The sequence below is a fragment of the Micromesistius poutassou genome (genome assembly GCF_964030765.1).
Source record: "Micromesistius poutassou genome assembly, chromosome: 9".
NCBI classification, from domain to species: Eukaryota; Metazoa; Chordata; class Actinopteri; order Gadiformes; family Gadidae; genus Micromesistius; species Micromesistius poutassou.
This window is the reverse complement of record NC_140279.1, coordinates 14,183,545-14,201,835: the sequence shown is the minus strand read 5'-3', so window position 1 is coordinate 14,201,835 and position 18,291 is coordinate 14,183,545. Positions and strand designations below refer to the sequence as shown.

At 44.7% G+C, this 18,291-nt stretch overlaps 1 protein-coding gene across 1 annotated transcript in view; it reads left to right on the top strand.

The window, feature by feature from the left end:
- Positions 1–18,291, top strand: part of atp13a3 (ATPase 13A3) — a 38,299-nt gene that overhangs the window by 3,063 nt on the left and 16,945 nt on the right. The window contains exons 2-16 of the mRNA XM_084472923.1: positions 2,713–2,787; positions 7,596–7,682; positions 8,060–8,233; positions 9,485–9,703; positions 9,868–9,938; positions 10,307–10,390; positions 11,105–11,174; positions 12,601–12,735; positions 12,962–13,034; positions 13,912–14,043; positions 14,444–14,626; positions 15,017–15,174; positions 16,812–17,000; positions 17,108–17,169; positions 17,795–17,945. Of these exons, the coding sequence (XP_084329049.1) occupies positions 7,632–7,682; positions 8,060–8,233; positions 9,485–9,703; positions 9,868–9,938; positions 10,307–10,390; positions 11,105–11,174; positions 12,601–12,735; positions 12,962–13,034; positions 13,912–14,043; positions 14,444–14,626; positions 15,017–15,174; positions 16,812–17,000; positions 17,108–17,169; positions 17,795–17,945 (1,752 nt within the window). The 5' untranslated portion in view covers positions 2,713–2,787; positions 7,596–7,631. The remainder of the gene's footprint in view (positions 1–2,712; positions 2,788–7,595; positions 7,683–8,059; positions 8,234–9,484; positions 9,704–9,867; positions 9,939–10,306; positions 10,391–11,104; positions 11,175–12,600; positions 12,736–12,961; positions 13,035–13,911; positions 14,044–14,443; positions 14,627–15,016; positions 15,175–16,811; positions 17,001–17,107; positions 17,170–17,794; positions 17,946–18,291) is intronic.

Sequence of the window (18,291 nt, the reverse complement as noted above, 5' to 3'; positions counted from 1 at the left end):
TAATTTAGCATAACAGCCTGGCAAGTACTGGACTTGCGTCAAGCCAGTCTTACCTTTCCTCTTCTCCCAACACAAATTGACACTTCCCTTAAGTAGGCTCACTAATTAGTCTCAGGTGGACCAATCAAGGCCAGTTAGGGCATACCATTTACCATGGGGGAACATTGCCTGGCCAAGGCTGCATGCGGCACCCCTACTGCCCCCTACTTCCATGGAAGTACAAATAATACAATACACCGGTCCTCTGGCTGCAAGTGAGAAGGGTTTCACTTTCTCACAAGGGGTATATTCAAAACTTTAAAATACATACAGAAGGTAACAAGCTTAAATTCAGTTGGTATTCTGGCCTGCCACACAGCCTGATCCACATTACACACTTTTTCTTGTCCCGTTGTGTCTTGGGAAAAGGGATGAAATATACCCCATTCTGCAGCCTCTCGGGATACCGACTGTCCATGTTACATGCACCCCAAGCACATCGTTTGACCATGTTTCTTTTTTTTTTACACAAACAACATAAATCCACCATTAAATTGTATTGCCTCCTCCCTGTTGTTGTCTGAGCCGATGTCCGAGTATAGTTGAGGCTGGAATGTAATTGGCTCATCTGGGTTTGCGAAACTGTTGTGAAACTGACTGCAACTTAAACTTTGAACTCTCCTTGTAAACGGCAGTATGCATGCTAGAGAATCTGTACGGCATTCTTTCAAGGCAAATAATGAAAAACGATGGCTTACACTCAATTCAATTCAGGTTTGAAATTCAAATAACACAAAGGAAAAAAAATTCAAATAACACAAAGGGGAAGAGGCAAATGCTTGTAGGCTGAACATTCAAGAAGCAAACACACAGAGTGATTATGTATCACTTATCTGATACAAGTTGATAATATCAGACCATTATGATGACTTAAAGGGTTGTTTGGGATGGGAATCATGCCCTATAACTTAGGACGTGCTGATTCTATACCTTATTTTTAATAAGCGCTCAATCAATGAAAGCATAATCGTTCTAAAAATTATAATAATATGGTAGTTGAATATGACTATTGATAGATAGATATATAGACTAGAAGAGCCAGTACGCCACCTTGGTGACACACATAACATTTACATTTAGCAGATGCCTTTATCCAAAGCGGCTTACAACGGTTACTGCACACATTCACACACCAAAGGCGGAGTTAACCATGCAAGGCAACAGCCAACTCATCGGGAGCAATTAGGGTTAGGTATCTTGCTCAGGGTCACTCAGCTAGGAGGAGCCGGGGATCGATCTGGCAACCTTCCAGTTACCAGTCAACCCGCTCTTAGCTCAGGAAGACCGCACACTAAGGCTCCTTTGGGAAGTCAGCAGTCCGATATCACCAGTCCTTGCCCTTGACACCCAACTCCCCTCAGCTGTGGTTTGACTCACGGCCGGGTCACAACCACTGCTGGCTTCTTCACTAACGTCCTTCTCCACGTAGCTCCTGACGCTGAAGACACAGCGATTCAGAAGGTTAACCAGTGGCCACCAGCTGCTCATGCTGTTCTTTTTATAGAAGAGGAACCGCTGATGACCTCGGATGGTCAAGTGGTTTCGGACGTTTGAACCCCAATGTCCGCCTGTCTGTCTGGAGGCATCCATGAGTAAGATGCCCAACTTGTCTCTGTCCAAGATGACATGACGTTAGAGCAGCAACGACTATGAGAATGAAACACAGGAGAGCTACAGGTCAGAGTACAGTACCAAACCAAATGAATAGGAATAAAAATGTAATGAATGAAATAATGAATGTATGTATAGTCTTTCAATAAATATTAATATACAATAAATAGTCTATCAATAGATGTACATATGAGTCTGTGACAGATGCAGTAGTTAAGGGTCTAATTTGAGGAGCAGAACTTTAAAGGTTTTAAAGTTTTTATGTTGTTGGTCCAGTTCTGGTTGTTGAGCCTGATGGCGACTAGCCCAATGAACTGACTCACTGACCGACCCACTGACGAGGCGCTTTGTGGTTTACGAAGGAGGGATGAGTTGGTTGTTGAACTGGTGCCTTATCTTCACTGGCTCTTCATAGAGGGGATGGGAGGAGCTTTCCAGGATAGAGTCCAGCTTCCTACTCATCCTCCCCGCTCCGCAACCACCTCCAGAATCCAATAGTTCAGCTCCAGCTATGGAGCTAGTCTTCAGTACCAGCTTGTTCAGTCTGTTAGCATCCCTTGTGTTGATTGTATGAGCATGGACACTATTGATATTGTACTTCATTTAACATTTTAAAAACTGGATAACATGCATTCATCAAATATAAAGTTTAGCAAACACACACTATAAGAGCAAAATACCAAATGCAAATACTGAATTTTGTTTTTGTTGTGTGAACTGGCCTCCTACATCAAATGAGTAATTGGCACTATTGAAATGACTGAAATGCATAGCTTGTGATGTGGTTTCTGTTTCATGAGTAGCTGCTTTTTTAAAGCCATTTTTAGAATCAGCCTATAAAACATCCAAATGACAAAACCTTATAATCATGGTCCTCGTTTCTTATACCTAATTCACGTTGTTAAGGCCACGTTAATGATGTTAATCTTGTCTATAGTGGATTTTCAGTGTAGAATGTTATGCTTCCATCAGGTTTTGTCAAGCAAACTGAAATTCCCCTTGTTTTACAGGAACCTCCTCGGATCGACTGACTCTGGGTTTGTGTGTTTTTCTTTCTCCCAGGGATCCAGGTTGGTGTGACAGAGCGAGCTTACTGAGGGGTACTGCCTGAGAGCAACAGGGGCCCAGGGCCTCAAGGTGGGTGTGCATGGAGAACCAGATTATGAGGGCCCTGTCCTTTAACATCCTGTATACGGGTGGGGGGGACTCCATCTCTGATTGGTCGAGCAGGGGCGGGTCACCTTTTTAGGTACTACTTATTGTTGTTGGAAGTGCCAAATAAGATTTGGCTCTTCTATCACAGATTATTATGGTTAAAATATGTTCTGGAAATGACAACAGCTTTGTGACTTGTTGAAAATATATATTTGCATGGGTTCACGGGTTAAAATATGTTTGCTGTTCACTGGGAAGGGGAACTTAGTGACAAGAGATGGTTGGCTGGTTCTTGAAGTCATGTGGCGTGAGTCATAGCTTATGTCTCTTCTCTTCTTCTTTTTTTAACACATTTTTAAAACATGCATGTGTGGTTCTTTCTCCCTCATTTGCTTTATTTTGGTTGTCTCAGACCTAAAAAAAAGCTTCATTTATTTGTCAAAGGTCATTTACTGGTATGTCGGCAACGAACTGGAAAGCCAGCTTGCCGCGGGGTTTAGGTTTGTTTGCAAGAGTCTGTAATTTTCTAATTTATGATACGATACAACTTTATTTATTTCATGTCATATTGGTCAGTGCATGGACTAGGAGGTTACCTGAACAGGAGATGGTGCCTGCCAGAGTGCAATGGGCTTGATGCGTGGTTGTTGAGGGCCTTGGTTGTCACGAATCCAAGACGTACAGTACACCGCGACAGCTTTGCCCTGCTTTGCTTACCAAAGTCCCCCTTGTATTGTGATGTCGTGCTCCTGGCATTTCCAGCCTCAGTGCATGGGGTGGGGTCGTAGCCTCTGGGGGGGTTGCTGGCTTGCCTCGCACCCAGTGCCTAGCGCCGGCTGGGGGGCTCCCATTGTAAATACAAGGAAGGGCTTGGTCCCAAGCTAAATATCCCACTGTGTCAAGGAAAGAGTACGACCCCGGTGTGACAGGCCGATAAGATTAGAACAGTGCCAGGAGAGGCACTGTGTGGGTGGCCGTTAGGGTGGGAACCGTTGGTGTTATGCAATGTATGCAATTCATTTTTTCTAGCACAACCTGAAATTTGCATGCAATCAGACTTGAAACAGGTGTTGACAGCATACATGCCTAGAAAAGTACAAACCCTTATCTAGATTTGCATTGCAATATAGGAACTCAAAATAGGGATTGTCCCCTGTTGTTGACATATTTCTTGCGTAAGATCACAGCTAGTCGCAGACCTATATTTCTGTAGAAGTAGATTAGACTTTTCCCAGGGCAACCCAGAGTGTAGCCGGCTACCACTGACCCACTGTCACTAGTCATCCTCCTCACGCGCTGATCTCGGTCAGGCGAGAAAAGGAGTCTTAGGAACCGGATTAAGATCATGGCAATGTTCACAACGTCGCCTCCTTTCTAATCTCATTGTGAAAGTCTCTCCTACTATTTACTACCTCACCCAAGTCTTGGAGTCTGGAAGGGTTGGCTGGGGAGAGAGCCCCCCTGCAGTACAAAGTCTATGTTCAGCCCCAATGCCCCGTCTGAGCCCTTTATTCCCCCCCCCCCCCCCCCCCCCATATGCAATATGGGGGGGGCAATACCTGCAATACCTGCAATATATGCAGGTATACACACATGTGCATGCACACATACACATACACACACTTGCAGACAGACACAAAAGCCCATGCTCACATAAAAACAAACACATGCACACACACACGCACACACACAGATAAACACACGTTTTTAGAAAATGACATACTTGTCTGTAGACACACACACACACACACACACACACACACACACACACACACACACACACACACACACACAGATAAACACACGTTTTTAGAAAATGACATACTTGTCTGTAGACGCACCACACACACACACACACACACACACACACACACACACACACACACACACACACACACACACACACATGCTCCATTGTTCTCAACAGGGTGGCCTGCCAAAAGCCTCTGAGAATTACTACCCACCTCCCATAATCTCTTCCTTTGTCCCTCTCTCACTACTCATTTTTCTCATATTTTCCTCCCCTCTCTCTGTCGCATGTATGTGTGTGCGCGTGCATTCGTGCATACGTGGGCGCACGTGCCAAGGATTTGATGTGGCACGCAAAGCTAAATGGCCTTCTCTGATATTCCCCAGCTGTCTCTGGAGGTATACAGTATGGCACCTGTTGGGATCTTTCCTCCTCCCAGCATGGGCGACTTGCTCCACTCATTCAGACTATGCAACCATATCTAGTTTTGGACTATGGTTGTCAGGGTGAACTTGAGCACATTTTCTTTTGGACTCCTCTTTTGGATCTGGGGCCTTGTACGGGCAAGGCCCTGGATCCAACAACGGGCCGAACCTGCCATCACCTTCGATCGATCAATCAATCAATCAATCAATCAATTAATGACATCTAGAGATCTTTAAAATGAGATGATGACGTGTCATACAAGTTTATCTTCTGACTGATCTCACTTAACAAATTAAACGGAAAGATTGGCATGACAATCAAAGTACTGTGGCCACTATCAGTCTACCTGAGATGCAGTGACATTGTTGGAGAGGTGCACTGAAGCTTTGGCAGCGGTCTCCGCAGGTGAGGTACACAGAGACCCATTGTGTACCTTGAAGGCTATCTCTCCCGATAATACACCCTATTAGGCTATATGTGTTCAGGGTTTAAATCACCCTGAACAGTGTGGGCCCTTTTCCTTGTTTCCTGGGATCACTGGGCCACTCAATGCGATCGAGACTGTGCCATCTGATTTAAGATGGGGACCCCGAGGCCACAACAGAGTCGCATTGACGTGAGAGAAGGGATAAATCAGAATCAATGAATGAAAACTCACCTTGAAGATTTAAGATGAATGAGTATCCAATGCTTTTTATTTGCAAGTTTTAAGTACAAAACTACAGTTGTGGTGGAACTTTACTTGGCTAGGATAGCCTGGCTATTGCCAGACCAAGCTCAATCGTAGATTGCACATTGGTCTGGGGAGGCTGCTGTCATTTTCTTCAGCACAAGAGGCGTGATCAACGGGCCTAGTTCAACTGACTCTGTACGCAATTGGGTGCTTGCCGTCGCCTCCCTGTCGTCATTGTGTTAAACCAGCCAATAGCGCGCCAGGGGGAGAAGCCAGCTTGGTGATTGGCTCCCGCAAAAACATATCAGACGCAGAAAGAAATGTATTGCTCTTCTCCAGACCCTTCTGCAGGGCGTATTCAAATCGCCGACAGAACGGGCTGGGGGTACCCAGTCTATGGCTAGGAGGTCAATCTTGTCGGTTCTGTCTAGCTTTAGCACTGAAATGATCTCATGGCTACCAGCTTATTCCCCTTTTCAACCAAACTTTCAACCCGTTCAATAGATAATTGACTACTCTCCATTTTCCCGTAGACAGAAATGCCTTTGTGTGTTTTCTGGTGTGTCACGTTCGACGTCACGAAAGTGCCAGAAAACAGGGTTAGTAAATAGTAGAACGCAGCATGGAGGCCAGTGACAATGTCACATTTTACATTTAGGGCCATTAGCAGACGCTTTTAGTTTCAGAAGAAAGACAAACAATATATCTCTGTAGGTACAGTAAGGTTAACCCATTCACCGCACACAACAAAGATAGCTAGGATAAGATGCTGCACAATACTAATACTATGTTACCATGGTAACTTATTTTTTACATCTGTTACTTATTCAAATTCAACAAAAATCACAGTTTATGTTGTTCCTGGCTATTCAGTGCCAACATCCGGAACTTCTACCCACATCAAAACACCATGCCGGAAAACAGGGCAGCATTTGCATATAAAGGCTGAGTGTCATGTTTCCATCAGCGCTGATCGGGGCTGGAGCCGATAAATACCCGTGACTACAATGACTGTAGAGTCATTTGTTCCGGGAATGAATGTCGATCGTAACTTTTCACCCTCAATACGAAAGCCGGATGTTAGTAGGTGTAAGTCGTTTTTTTGTCTGGTGGTAAAGGGGCTCTATACACCCTGTATGTGACTCTGATAATGGGCAAAATGGCTATGCAGTATGATATACAAGCTCTCGTCCCCGACACATATATTTTGGAGTGGTGCCATAGGAGACTTTTTGCATTCTATGTAAATGAATACAATGAGTCATGTTTGAACAGGTACCGGATGCCTCTAATTCAGGTACTCAACCTCCTGTAGGCTGTTTGCTGCTGTGACTGCTGTTCAAATTGAAACACTTACATAAGATGTCTTGAAATTGTCCCTCTGTGGATTTGCTTCCCTTTGCACTACTGCTGTTTCAAACCTACTACAATGATGACATGATCTCCGCTTTGACTGTGCCGTGACCCTCAACATTGTGTGCATCTGGAAGATGTTCTTGCCATTTAGTCTAGTTTGTGGATGAAGTTAATGTAAAGTTGATTTCAGAACACTTTTATTGCCCGTGGTCTGTCAAATTGTTGTTGCCTTCTGCATAAACAATATTAGAGACCCGATTGTGATCGGTGAAACTGATTTATTTGCAAGAAAAATCCTTGCTGTGATTTCTATTAGTTTTGCTTTTTCACAACAAGCCCTTGATGCAGAACTTATGTTTCTGAAGTTTTCAGAAAGCCACAGGCCCATGCCATTGCAAATATTCATGATGAAAAATGATCACAGATCATCTTTTTTTATATATATTACCAGGGAAACTATAAATGTATCATAGTCACAGCTTGTTGAGATTCAGGCTTTGTGAAAATCCTTCCCGGGTTTTTGATACCCATCTCATAGATGGGTATAGAACCTGAGCCTGATTATACGATCTGTCTTGTTCGCAGTGACTCGGAGGGTGGGACTTCGCAAGCGTTGACAGCATGGAGCAGGAAAACGTCAAGATCCTCAACCGAGGAGAAGAGGATGAGATGGTAAGGGTGGTTTGTTTAATTCGTTTTTCTTTTACTGTTTTGCAGCTTGAATGTTTATTAACATACTGCACATAAGTGCCTAAATAGCAAAAGGCACTTATTAAAAAAAACTCTTGGTAAATATAGATATTTTTGGATAAATATGAAACGCAAAACTAGGACTGTTAGTTTTATTTTTTGGATTCTATAATGATTATAAAGGGACCATACATCTAGCATGGCTGTTCTGTTTTCAGTTGTTTTGTTCTGGCTCTCATAGCCCAAGCTGCCTATCCAAGTCTTCCCCATCACACACCTACATCAGGTCCAACCTCCTTCTCTCCATGCATTTGTTGGCATCCGTTTTTGACCTTTTTGACCCCACCCGGGTCCCCTAGGAGCTGCAGGGCTTCCGCCTGTCCCGCTGGCGCCTGGCCGTGGTGGGCCTGGGCGTGCTGTGCACCGGCGGCTTCCTCCTGCTGCTGCTCTACTGGCTGCCCGAGTGGTGCGTCAAGTCCACCTGCACCCGCACCACGGCGCAGGACGCCCAGGTGGTGCTCCTCCGCAGCACGGTGAGCGACGACCCGGGGCCCTGGGTGGAGGGAAGGGGAGGGTTGGGGTTGCGTTGAGGTGTTAGGGGAGTTGGGTGGAGTGGAGGGGTTGGGGTCTGAGGTGAGGTGTTAAAGCATTGGAGGTGTTTTGGTGGTTGGAGGGCTAGGGTTAGTTGGTGGGATTGGGTGGAAGGCCCACGGTAGGGTGGAAGGGTAAGGTTGAGGTGTTGGGGTGGTTGGAGGGCTACGTTCGGTGGGGTTTGGCTGTTGGGTGGAGGGGTAGCGGCCTGGTTGTGGAAATGGGACTTTTGTTTTATTAGTGAGATATTTCATATGATCCAGTGGTTGAATTATTGTATTTATTGTCACTTTTCTAGACACATCCTGAAGACATAATAGCTGAAATCAACAAATAATAATGGAAAATAACAAATATCACTTATTTACTCTTCTATTAGTCTGTTCCACAAATTAAAAAAATCCTTCAAGCCTACCTTTTCATTGTTTTGCTACTTTGACAAGCAAGTTATTGTCATTATTCATCAACTTCCGTGAGAAGTTGTAAAATGGTACTCATTCACAACAAACTTTTTTCTCATGTTGGTCTGTTTGATTTGTAGGTCTATCCAATTGCGTCCAGAGGCATTTTGGTCTGACACCCTTTGTGAATCTAAAATGAATCAAGAGGTTCCAGACTAATACCCATTTGCAAATTGGTTTTCCGATGTCAGGCTAAGTCCCACTAGCACTGTAAATACTTTTTTGTGTGTGTGTGTGTGTGTGTGTGTGTGTGTGTGTGTGTGTGTGTGTGTGTGTGTGTGTGTGTGTGTGTGTGTGTGTGTGTGTGTGTGTGTGTGTGTGTGTGTGTGTGTGTGTGTGTGTGTGTGTGTGTGTGTGTGTGTGTGTGTGTGTGTGGTGTCCTGGATAGCTCAAAGGGTAAAACATGGGACCTACACTGCCAGGGTTGGGGGTTCAAATTCATGTAATAACCCTGTTGGACATGGTCTTCCGAATCCTCATTATAGAGAGTGGGCGTGGCTTCTGATAGAGAAAGAAAATAGCTTTTGTCATAATCTTCATAAAAGAAAAACCTTTATGTACTCCCCTTGTCTTTGTTGTTCCGCTCCTGGTCGTGTTCTTCTTCTTGCTCCCGGGACTCTTCATTGGCAGACACGGCTCATAGGAAGGAGGAGACCTGAAAACGTGACCCTCGAGTTCATGACCCTCTCTCGTCCTAATCACATGCTGTGTTCCTCTCCCGCTCATCCACAGGACGAGTTCCGCCGTTGGTTCCTGGCCAAGGTGCGTGTGATACTGGCTCCCGGGAGGAGCCCTTTCCACATCCTGGATACCCAGACCACCTCCCCCTCCTCCACCCCCTCCCCCGACACCCCCTCCGCCGCCATGGGGAAGGGAGCCCACCATCAGACCTCCCAGGCCGACCCCAATCAAGAGCTCATCCACAGATATGGCGAATACCAACCCACGCAGGTCTCGTGCACGCGCGCTCGCACGCACACTACCACGCCGACCCGCTAGACCGCACACACATGGCCATCGCTTTGTTTTCTTGTTTGATTGCACACTTTTAATTTGTTCACACGGACACACACACACACATCAACCAACCAACAGCTCCCCTTTGCTCTCTGCAGATCCGATATTTCACACACCACAGTGCCAAGTACTACTGGAACGGAGAGGCGCAGAACTTTGAGGTTTTAACGTAAGCACCCTGCATATGCTCATTGGATGGATTCATTGATTCATTGGCCACCTCCAGGCGGGGCTTGAGTATCTTTGGAATATCTATTGGTGAATTCAGTGCTGTGTGTATGTGTATAAATTAAGCACTGCATATATCGTATGCAGTGGCTGGTATAGTAAATGGTTATGTTGTTAACCTTGTATTGATGTGTATATGTATTTTTGTAAAAAAAAATCATATTTTTTATTATACAGATGTCTATTATTGGGTTTATTTGTTACATATTTACAGGCGATTTACAAGGGATACAAATTGGGGTTAATTGAAATGAGGATGTATAATGCATATCACTTATTTACTCTCTTCTCGTCCCTCCCTCCTTCCAGAGGCCTGGAGGATCTGCAGGTGAGCTGCTCAGCCTTGCACTCTGAGCACAGCACCGGGCTGTCCAGGAACCTGCAGGAGTACAGGTAACCCCACATGGCCCCCCTCACCCATACAACTAACCATAGCGGATATAGGGAGTCTGTGTCATGGGCCGTTTACCTTGGATCTAGTTTGGAAATCAATTGCTCTTCAGCCAAGGCATGACTGATAATCATTGTGAAGAATCAAATGTGAATATCTGAATGGTCTCACAAGGCTACATAATCAATGGTCTCAAAGGTCTTTGGTTACAAACCATTTAACTCAATGTTATAAATCATGTACACAAGTTTAATGGTAGGAAACGGTACAGAATGAAATGAGGCCAAAGGCCAACGGGAAACCTTATGTAGGTTATCTTGTTACGTTGATGTTGGTTTAGCCCGCCATAAATGCTGATATTCCCCTTATAACGCCATTGCCTGAACCTATCTGCAAATTTAATTATATTAAGAAACCACACCACAATTTGTGTAAGTAAGGAAATTGAATGGAAATTAATTAAAATAAACAGACTCTGTTGTATCAAATGGTGTCTTCATCGCTAACCACTACTACATGGTGAATCAAACCAATTGTTGTTTTCTTATCATTTATATTCAAAAAGACTTATTCAGAAAAAATTGGCTGTTGACTGACTAGTGTTCTTATGGTGTGCCTGTGAGCAATTGTCCTTTCCCCTTGTAACATGATGTACTGTTTGTTTATGCTCTTTCTCCGTTTGTGAACTGTTTTATCCACTTGTTTCTCTCTGACAGGAGACTGTTCTTCGGAGTGAATGAAATTGCGGTGAAAGTGCCTTCGGTCTTCAAACTGCTTATCAAAGAGGTCGGACACAAAATATAACATAATTCATTTTCTGCAATTGCATGTATTCTACTCTACTCAGCTATCAAACAGTAAGAGCAGACGCTACTTGGGACTGGGCAGAAGCGGTCAGTGTCTTAACAGCACTATCCACTTTCTCTAATCTGACGCTGTTTCAAGGGAGTGTTTGGGAAACGCCTGGGTTGCGCTCACCATTGCTTAGACATAATTCTTGGAAACCTGTTGTGCAACAAGGAGCTCCTCTAATATTTGACACTTCGAAAGGTTCCTTGTTGGATCAATATGTTACAAATTAAACCAGTTTATCCAGTGGGTTGATGTTTGACTACTGATACTATTGTGTGAGATAAAAACCTGGCTTTCGGGACAGTAGGCCGCGGTCTGCTCCCAGACCAGGCACATTGGCAAATCTGTTTCAGAATGTTTCTTTATGGGATTTATACATCACTGATTGTCACTGATGGGCCAGTACCGCATTGAATCAGAGCTATTTTCCAGAGCCTCTGTATTGTCCATCCATTTTTTTATATTATGTCCCATATCAGAGTCCTGGTTCAAGCTCAGGAAACCGGATATCTTAATACATTTCAGGCTTTCCGAGTGGATTAGGTCCTGTACATGAAGAATTTAAAATGAGGGGAAAAAATCCATCAACCATTACACCTTGCTATGTTTTTAACTCTGGACACTCATCCAACAGGGATCTGTCGTGTTGGCATTTCATTGATGATTGAAGAAGCTAAAGATCACACATTAACAAATGATCACTGCTGTGTGGATTCCAGCTTGCATACACTTTACTCGTGTCTGTCACAAACAAACACTGAACTGAACAAAAATCAATGGCATTTCACTAGTTGGATCATTAGAACAATAATTCCCAAATATGGGCTTATTCATATACTGTATGTGAATTACTGTACCACATTTTTTGGAACCACTGTTCTGTGTATCACTGCGAACTCTTTCACTTTGTGGAAAACAGTCAGGGTCTGTCATAAAAACAAAGTTTTATCTTATAAACAACACACTGGAGATTTCCTTCTGATCTCCTTTTGTTGTTGTGGTACTTTTGGGGAGTCCTTGCCCCTGAGATGTTATCGTGTGCAAAGGACTGCAGGATTAATTGATCAAGGGCGAGTTTGTTCTGGTAGCCACTACATGTGGTACCAATTAAACTAAGAAATTACATTTTCCTGCTCCTTGCCATTTCATTCCAGTTCTTTCCCCTATTTTGATATTTGGACGTTATCTCCTCTCGCTTGAATCTGCCTCATTTCCTCTACTTGCTCTGACTCCTCACACATTTGGTGTTTTTTTATATTTCAGTAAATTATGCACAGCAGCAAATCCATGTAAAAAAAAAAAAAAGTATTTCCTTCTTCAAGAAGCCTGGTCTCTAATCGTTTTCTTTGTCCTCATACAGGTCCTGAATCCGTTCTACATCTTCCAGCTCTTCAGTGTGATCCTGTGGGCTTTCGAAGAGTATTACTACTACGCTGCCACCATCGTGTTCATGTCCTTCATTTCCATAGCTACCTCTCTGTACACCATTAAAAAGGTACAGTCCGAAAATCAACTTGGTAACTACAGCCTTATCCCAGTGTTTTGTGGGCACGTTAAATAGCACTTCCCATAGGCCCTAGTGTGCCATTTCATAAGCAGAACCGCACCCATAAGTCCCATTGCACTCAAAAACTGGTGATGGTGAGAATCTGAGGGAGAATGAAACTGAATGAATTCAACTTCATACTGAAAAACCTTTCCTTGTGCTTTTCTTCTTTCAGCAATACATCACACTACGCGACATGGTGGCCGCGCACAGTACTGTCCGCATGTCCATTTGCCGAGCCAACAACGGTTTGTCAGCTCTTTCTTTGTGGATTTTGTGTGGCCTGAAGCTGCATCACACGCACAAGGTTTAAGCTTGTTAGACTCTTCTGCAGCAGTTTCATTGAGTTATTTTCAAACCAGAGAAGAAAAACCACCTAAGAAGAGACAATTTTCTGGTTCTTTGGTAAACCAGACTGGATTACGTGTGTGTGTGTGTGTGTGTGTGTGTGTGTGTGTGTGTGTGTGTGTGTGTGTGTGTGTGTGTGTGTGTGTGTGTGTGTGTGTGTGTGTGTGTGTGTGTGTGTGTGTGTGTGTGTGTGTGTGTGTGTGTGTGTGTGTTTTTTTGGTGTGCACTTCTCCAACTGCAAAAAAATCTGTAGCTGTACGGTATCAAAGATATGTTTGTTGTATCCATAAGCTAGTGGTGTGTGCACCGCTCTGCTGCAGTAGTCAGCAGCTGTGATGTCTCAGCACTCCCTGCCCTGCCTAGCGCGTTGTGGGCAATGGGATCTGCTGAACAAGGCTCCAGGGTCGTTTCTACCTCATGCACCACTTCTGCCCTTTCCTTGTATTTCCTCCCATTCTCCACCTGCATCGACACTGGCGTTTTTTTTGCGGGGGGGCTGTCAATGTTATCAGAGATCAGTGTGATACCTCACATTACCGGTCGGTATCAGAGAATGCTCCAGAATCCAGATACAAACAATATCCGATACCAGAATCGGGGACAAGTTTTGTTTTTTTGGTTTTATTTGGTGCTGTTAGCCACATCGATGCCTCCCTTAGAGACTTGGAACGTGGCTTGTTTTCCGAATCGACATGTATGGTGTGTCGATTCCCCCCCCCCACCTCTCAATCTCTCGCCTCTCTCCTCTCACCTCCCCTTTCCCCTCCGCTTCCACAGAGATCGAAGAGGTCATCTCCACCGACGTGGTGCCCGGCGATGTCATCGTCATCCCTAGCAACGGCACCATCATGCCATGTGATGCGGTGCTGGTCGCGGGAACCTGTATCGTCAACGAGAGCATGCTCACAGGTCAGAGGTCAAGCCCGATTAGCCTACGTAACTGTGGGGTTTATCATCGACTTTGTTATCTTCCGTTAAGAGCATGTACTTGTCAACTATGCTGATACTCTTGACAAGTTCATTGGTATTGGAGGATTAGAGTCAGGGTTTCTGATGATTCATGGCTAATGATGTCATTAAAAGTTATTAAAGTTATTAAAAGCGTTTCGTGTGTGTGTGTGTGTGTGTGTGTGTGTGTGTGTGTGTGTGTGTGTGTGTGTGTGTGTGTGTGTGTGTGTGTGTGTGTGTGTGTGTGTGTGTGTGTGTGTGTGTGTGTGTGTGTGTGTGTGTGGGGTTCATCAAACACAAGCTCCCCTTGCACCTTGACAACCAGGCCCTGTCTTCTCTTCTCTCCTCCCCGTCTGAACAGGGGAGAGTGTCCCGGTCACGAAGATCAACCTGCCCAACCCGGTGCAGGGCGACCGGGATGCCGAGAAGGACTGTACCTTCAGCACGGAGGAGCACAAGAGACACACCCTCTTCTGTGGCACGCACGTCATCCAGACCCGCTTCTACACCGGCGAGCTCGTCAAGGCGGTGGTGGTCCGCACAGGTCAGTCGGTCGGCGTGTGTGTGTGTGGGTTCGTCCTGGCATTGAATTCCATTAAATTTGACACATCGAAATAAATTTTGTGCTTTCACTACTAAACCCATTGAAGTTTATCGCTTTTATACAAACATGTAGTCGTGTATTTTATGTATTTTATGCTACTTATATGTTTAGCAAACAACTAATACCCCCAACTATGTACACCATTAGACAAATGTATGGCATACTTTTAAGACATGCAATACCCCTCCTAAAGATGACAACATACTCCACACCTCCAGTGTGTACGATCCTCCACATTCATCCGTTCACCCGTCATGTATCGCTGAAGACCATGAGGACAATGAGGCCGGTCCTAAAGCACGCCCCTGCTGTCCTCCACTGTCCTCCCAGGCTTCAGCACGGCCAAGGGCCAGCTGGTGCGCTCCATCATCTACCCCAAGCCCACGGACTTCAAGCTGTACCACGACGCCTACCTCTTCCTCCTGTGCCTGGTGGGCGTGGCCGCCATCGGCTTCATCTACTCCATCGTCCTGAGCGTCATGAAAGAGGTGAGTCTGCCGAGGCCGAGTGGGGTGCAGCTCAACACTAGGGTTCAGGTTAACCCGCTCAACCCGCCCAACACTACCCGGGTGAGAGGGTTGATCCCACTAGTGCTGCGTTGTGGTAAGAATGTACTACAAACCTAATCGTCAAAGCGGTGTTGAATGTGTCGGTTCAACCAGCAGTGAGACTTTTCAATTTCTATTTAGATTTTTTTTTTTTGTTGCACACAACTTTATTTAAACGAAAGCAAATGCGATGGTGCTTCAAGGTTGTCATAGCAAATAGATGGAGAACATTTTTGTTAGTATTTTCTGTCTGGAACAGGGAGTGACTCCCTGTTCGGTGTAACAGCAATGTTTCCCTTGTAAGAAAATATGATGGTGTGTCTGGTTGAGGTCGTAAAGGATTTGCATTTCAGTCTGGATATGCATCGGTATTCTTGATATTTGGTGTTTAGTTTGCATGTGTGGTATTGTCAGATGGAGCTGTGTGTGAGGAGCAGCAGCTCTATCAGCTCTTTTAAAACCAACTGAAGGAGTCTGTTAACTGCTGCTCAGCACTGTACTCACCGACTGTGAATTTTATCATATGATCTTTATGACTTGCCTTTAGCCAACATGCAGATTTTATGGTCTGCTACTATGTGTAGCGTGATATTGCGTGTCTTGTGTGGTCTTTTGTATATCTCTGTATCAGGGCTTTGCCCTGTACAGTTTTTTTATCGTGCTTTCTCTGTTTTGACCTGCCAAGGGAGTATAAATGGGAATTAGCTTAAATATCTAATCTAGTATGGTGCATCAAATGAGAACATTTTTGCTTTCAACTGTACGTGGTCCTTTTTACAAAAAATACATACAAGTAGGGAAGTAAAACAACTAGCTAGTCAGTGTAGAGCCTAATCTGTGTGCTTTGGGAAAATTCCAGGTTTATTGACATTAAATTATATTGCCTCTGGGTTTGTTTCAAATGTCACTGAACACAGGAACACACCCATGTATGGGTGTGTCTTTAAGAATATTTGTCAATGCTCTGTGAATCTAGCTTGTAACTTTCACACATTTGGTCAGGTTAAATGATGGGGTTCTGAAAATCCATGGATTTCAATGTCTATAGAAGTTATTGCTTATAGAAAGCGGTGGTGGTGGGGGGGGAAGGACAGTGTAATAATTAGGAAATGTTCAGTGTTTGATCCTCCATGTCCACAGTGTGCCTGTACTTACCATGAGTAAGATGCCTACCACCGGCACCTACCTTCTTCTATATCTGAATTCACTCTTTAAGGTGACATGTGATTAGCCGTTACAAGCCGTTTGGAAAATCTGCCTCTTCTGACATCACAAGTGGGCGTGTCCACCTAGATGTGTGCTGGATAGATCAGTCTACCAGCCTACCCAGTGGACCGTAGCAAACGTTGCTCTATCTATCCGTCATACATCTAGGACATACATCTGGACACGCCCGCGTGTAAAGTCAGAAGAGGCAGATTTTCAAAAACGGCTTGTAACGGCTTATCACACTCTCACCTGGTGGTATAATATGTCACCTTTTAAGTCGCTTCGGATAGAAGTGTCTGAATACAATGTACAAAGTGGTCAGACGAGTAAGTCCTCGGTTGAAAACCCGCTGTCTGTGTGTTTTCTAGGTGCCCGTCAAGGAGATCATCCTGGAGTCTCTGGACATCATCACCATCACCGTGCCCCCCGCTCTGCCCGCCGCCATGACAGCCGGCATTGTGTACGCCCAGCGCCGCCTCAAGCAAATCGGCATCTTCTGCATCAGCCCGCAGAGGATCAACATCTGTGGGCAGATCAACCTGGTCTGCTTCGACAAGGTGCGTGTCCGTGGGGCACCGTAGACATTTACATACCCACGTACATACAGTTTATATACGAAAAAAGACGACCCCTGTTGATTACATTTTTTCGTTGGTTTGTCCAGACTGGGACCCTGACAGAAGATGGACTGGATATGTGGGGGATCCAGAGAGTGGAGAATGGCAGGTGGGTGTGCGTGTGCGTGTGTCTCTCTCAAAATGTGTGTCTCTCTCTCGCTCTCTCAGAATGTGTGTGAGTGTGTCTCTCTCAGAATGTGTGTGAATGTCTCTCTCAGAAAGTGTGTGTGTGTGTCTCTCTCAGAATGTGGGTAAATTAAGCAGCTCTATTTTTCCACAATAGTTTCAAAGTGCTTCATGAAAGGGGAAATTTAGAATTGACAATGTTGACATAACACATACTCATTCCTGCTCCTCCAACCACAGCGACACTCACTTAATGCTGATTCACAACAGCTACGCATAACCGCTCTGTGGTCTGTTAGGAGTTTCAATGTGGCCATGGGTGATATCGAACATAGCGAAATAGTGGAGAACGTTTGTGTAATAAAATGTAGTTGAGTAAGAAAGGGTTAGTCATCGGTGTTGGGGTGAAAGTAGAGTCGACATAACACATACATTAATATCCAGTATTTGTTATCACATAAATTACAAAAATCGAAATAAACTTTTATCAAATTAGTTTTCTTATTATGAATCAACCAAGTCATCGAGTTGGTTGATTCATATGGAGCTTACTCTCCTCTGTCCTATTTGTCCTTGGCCTCACCCCATGTCTTGTCCTCTCTCTCCAGCTTCCAGCTGTCAGAGGAGAGTGCCTACAAGGAGAGCCTGGTGAAGTCCCAGTTTGTGGCCTGCATGGCTACCTGCCACTCCCTCACCAAGATAGAGGGCCAGCTGTCTGGCGACCCCCTGGATCTGAAGATGCTGGAGGCCATCAGCTGGGTGAGTGCGCCACTTCTTGTTCTGGGATACTGCTTTGTGTGTCATCACCAATAGTTACACAGACAATATTGGCTCACAGACTGAAAACGCACAATTTTAAGGAAGCTTACGCCTACTACTACTCCCCCACTGTGAGTGAAATCCATGACATAGCAGCTTTGTAGCCATTCGCATTGAGGCAGCATAATTGTATAGAATAGGGATGTGGCAATGTAGCACGTCTATTTATAGTTGTGTAATGACCTGCTTCAGGAAGGTCATTTTGCACTTTTTTGCAAGTGTGAGTTGATATCTTTCAAGACAGGAAACGATAAGGTCACCATGCCATAGAAAACTGCTCGAGTAC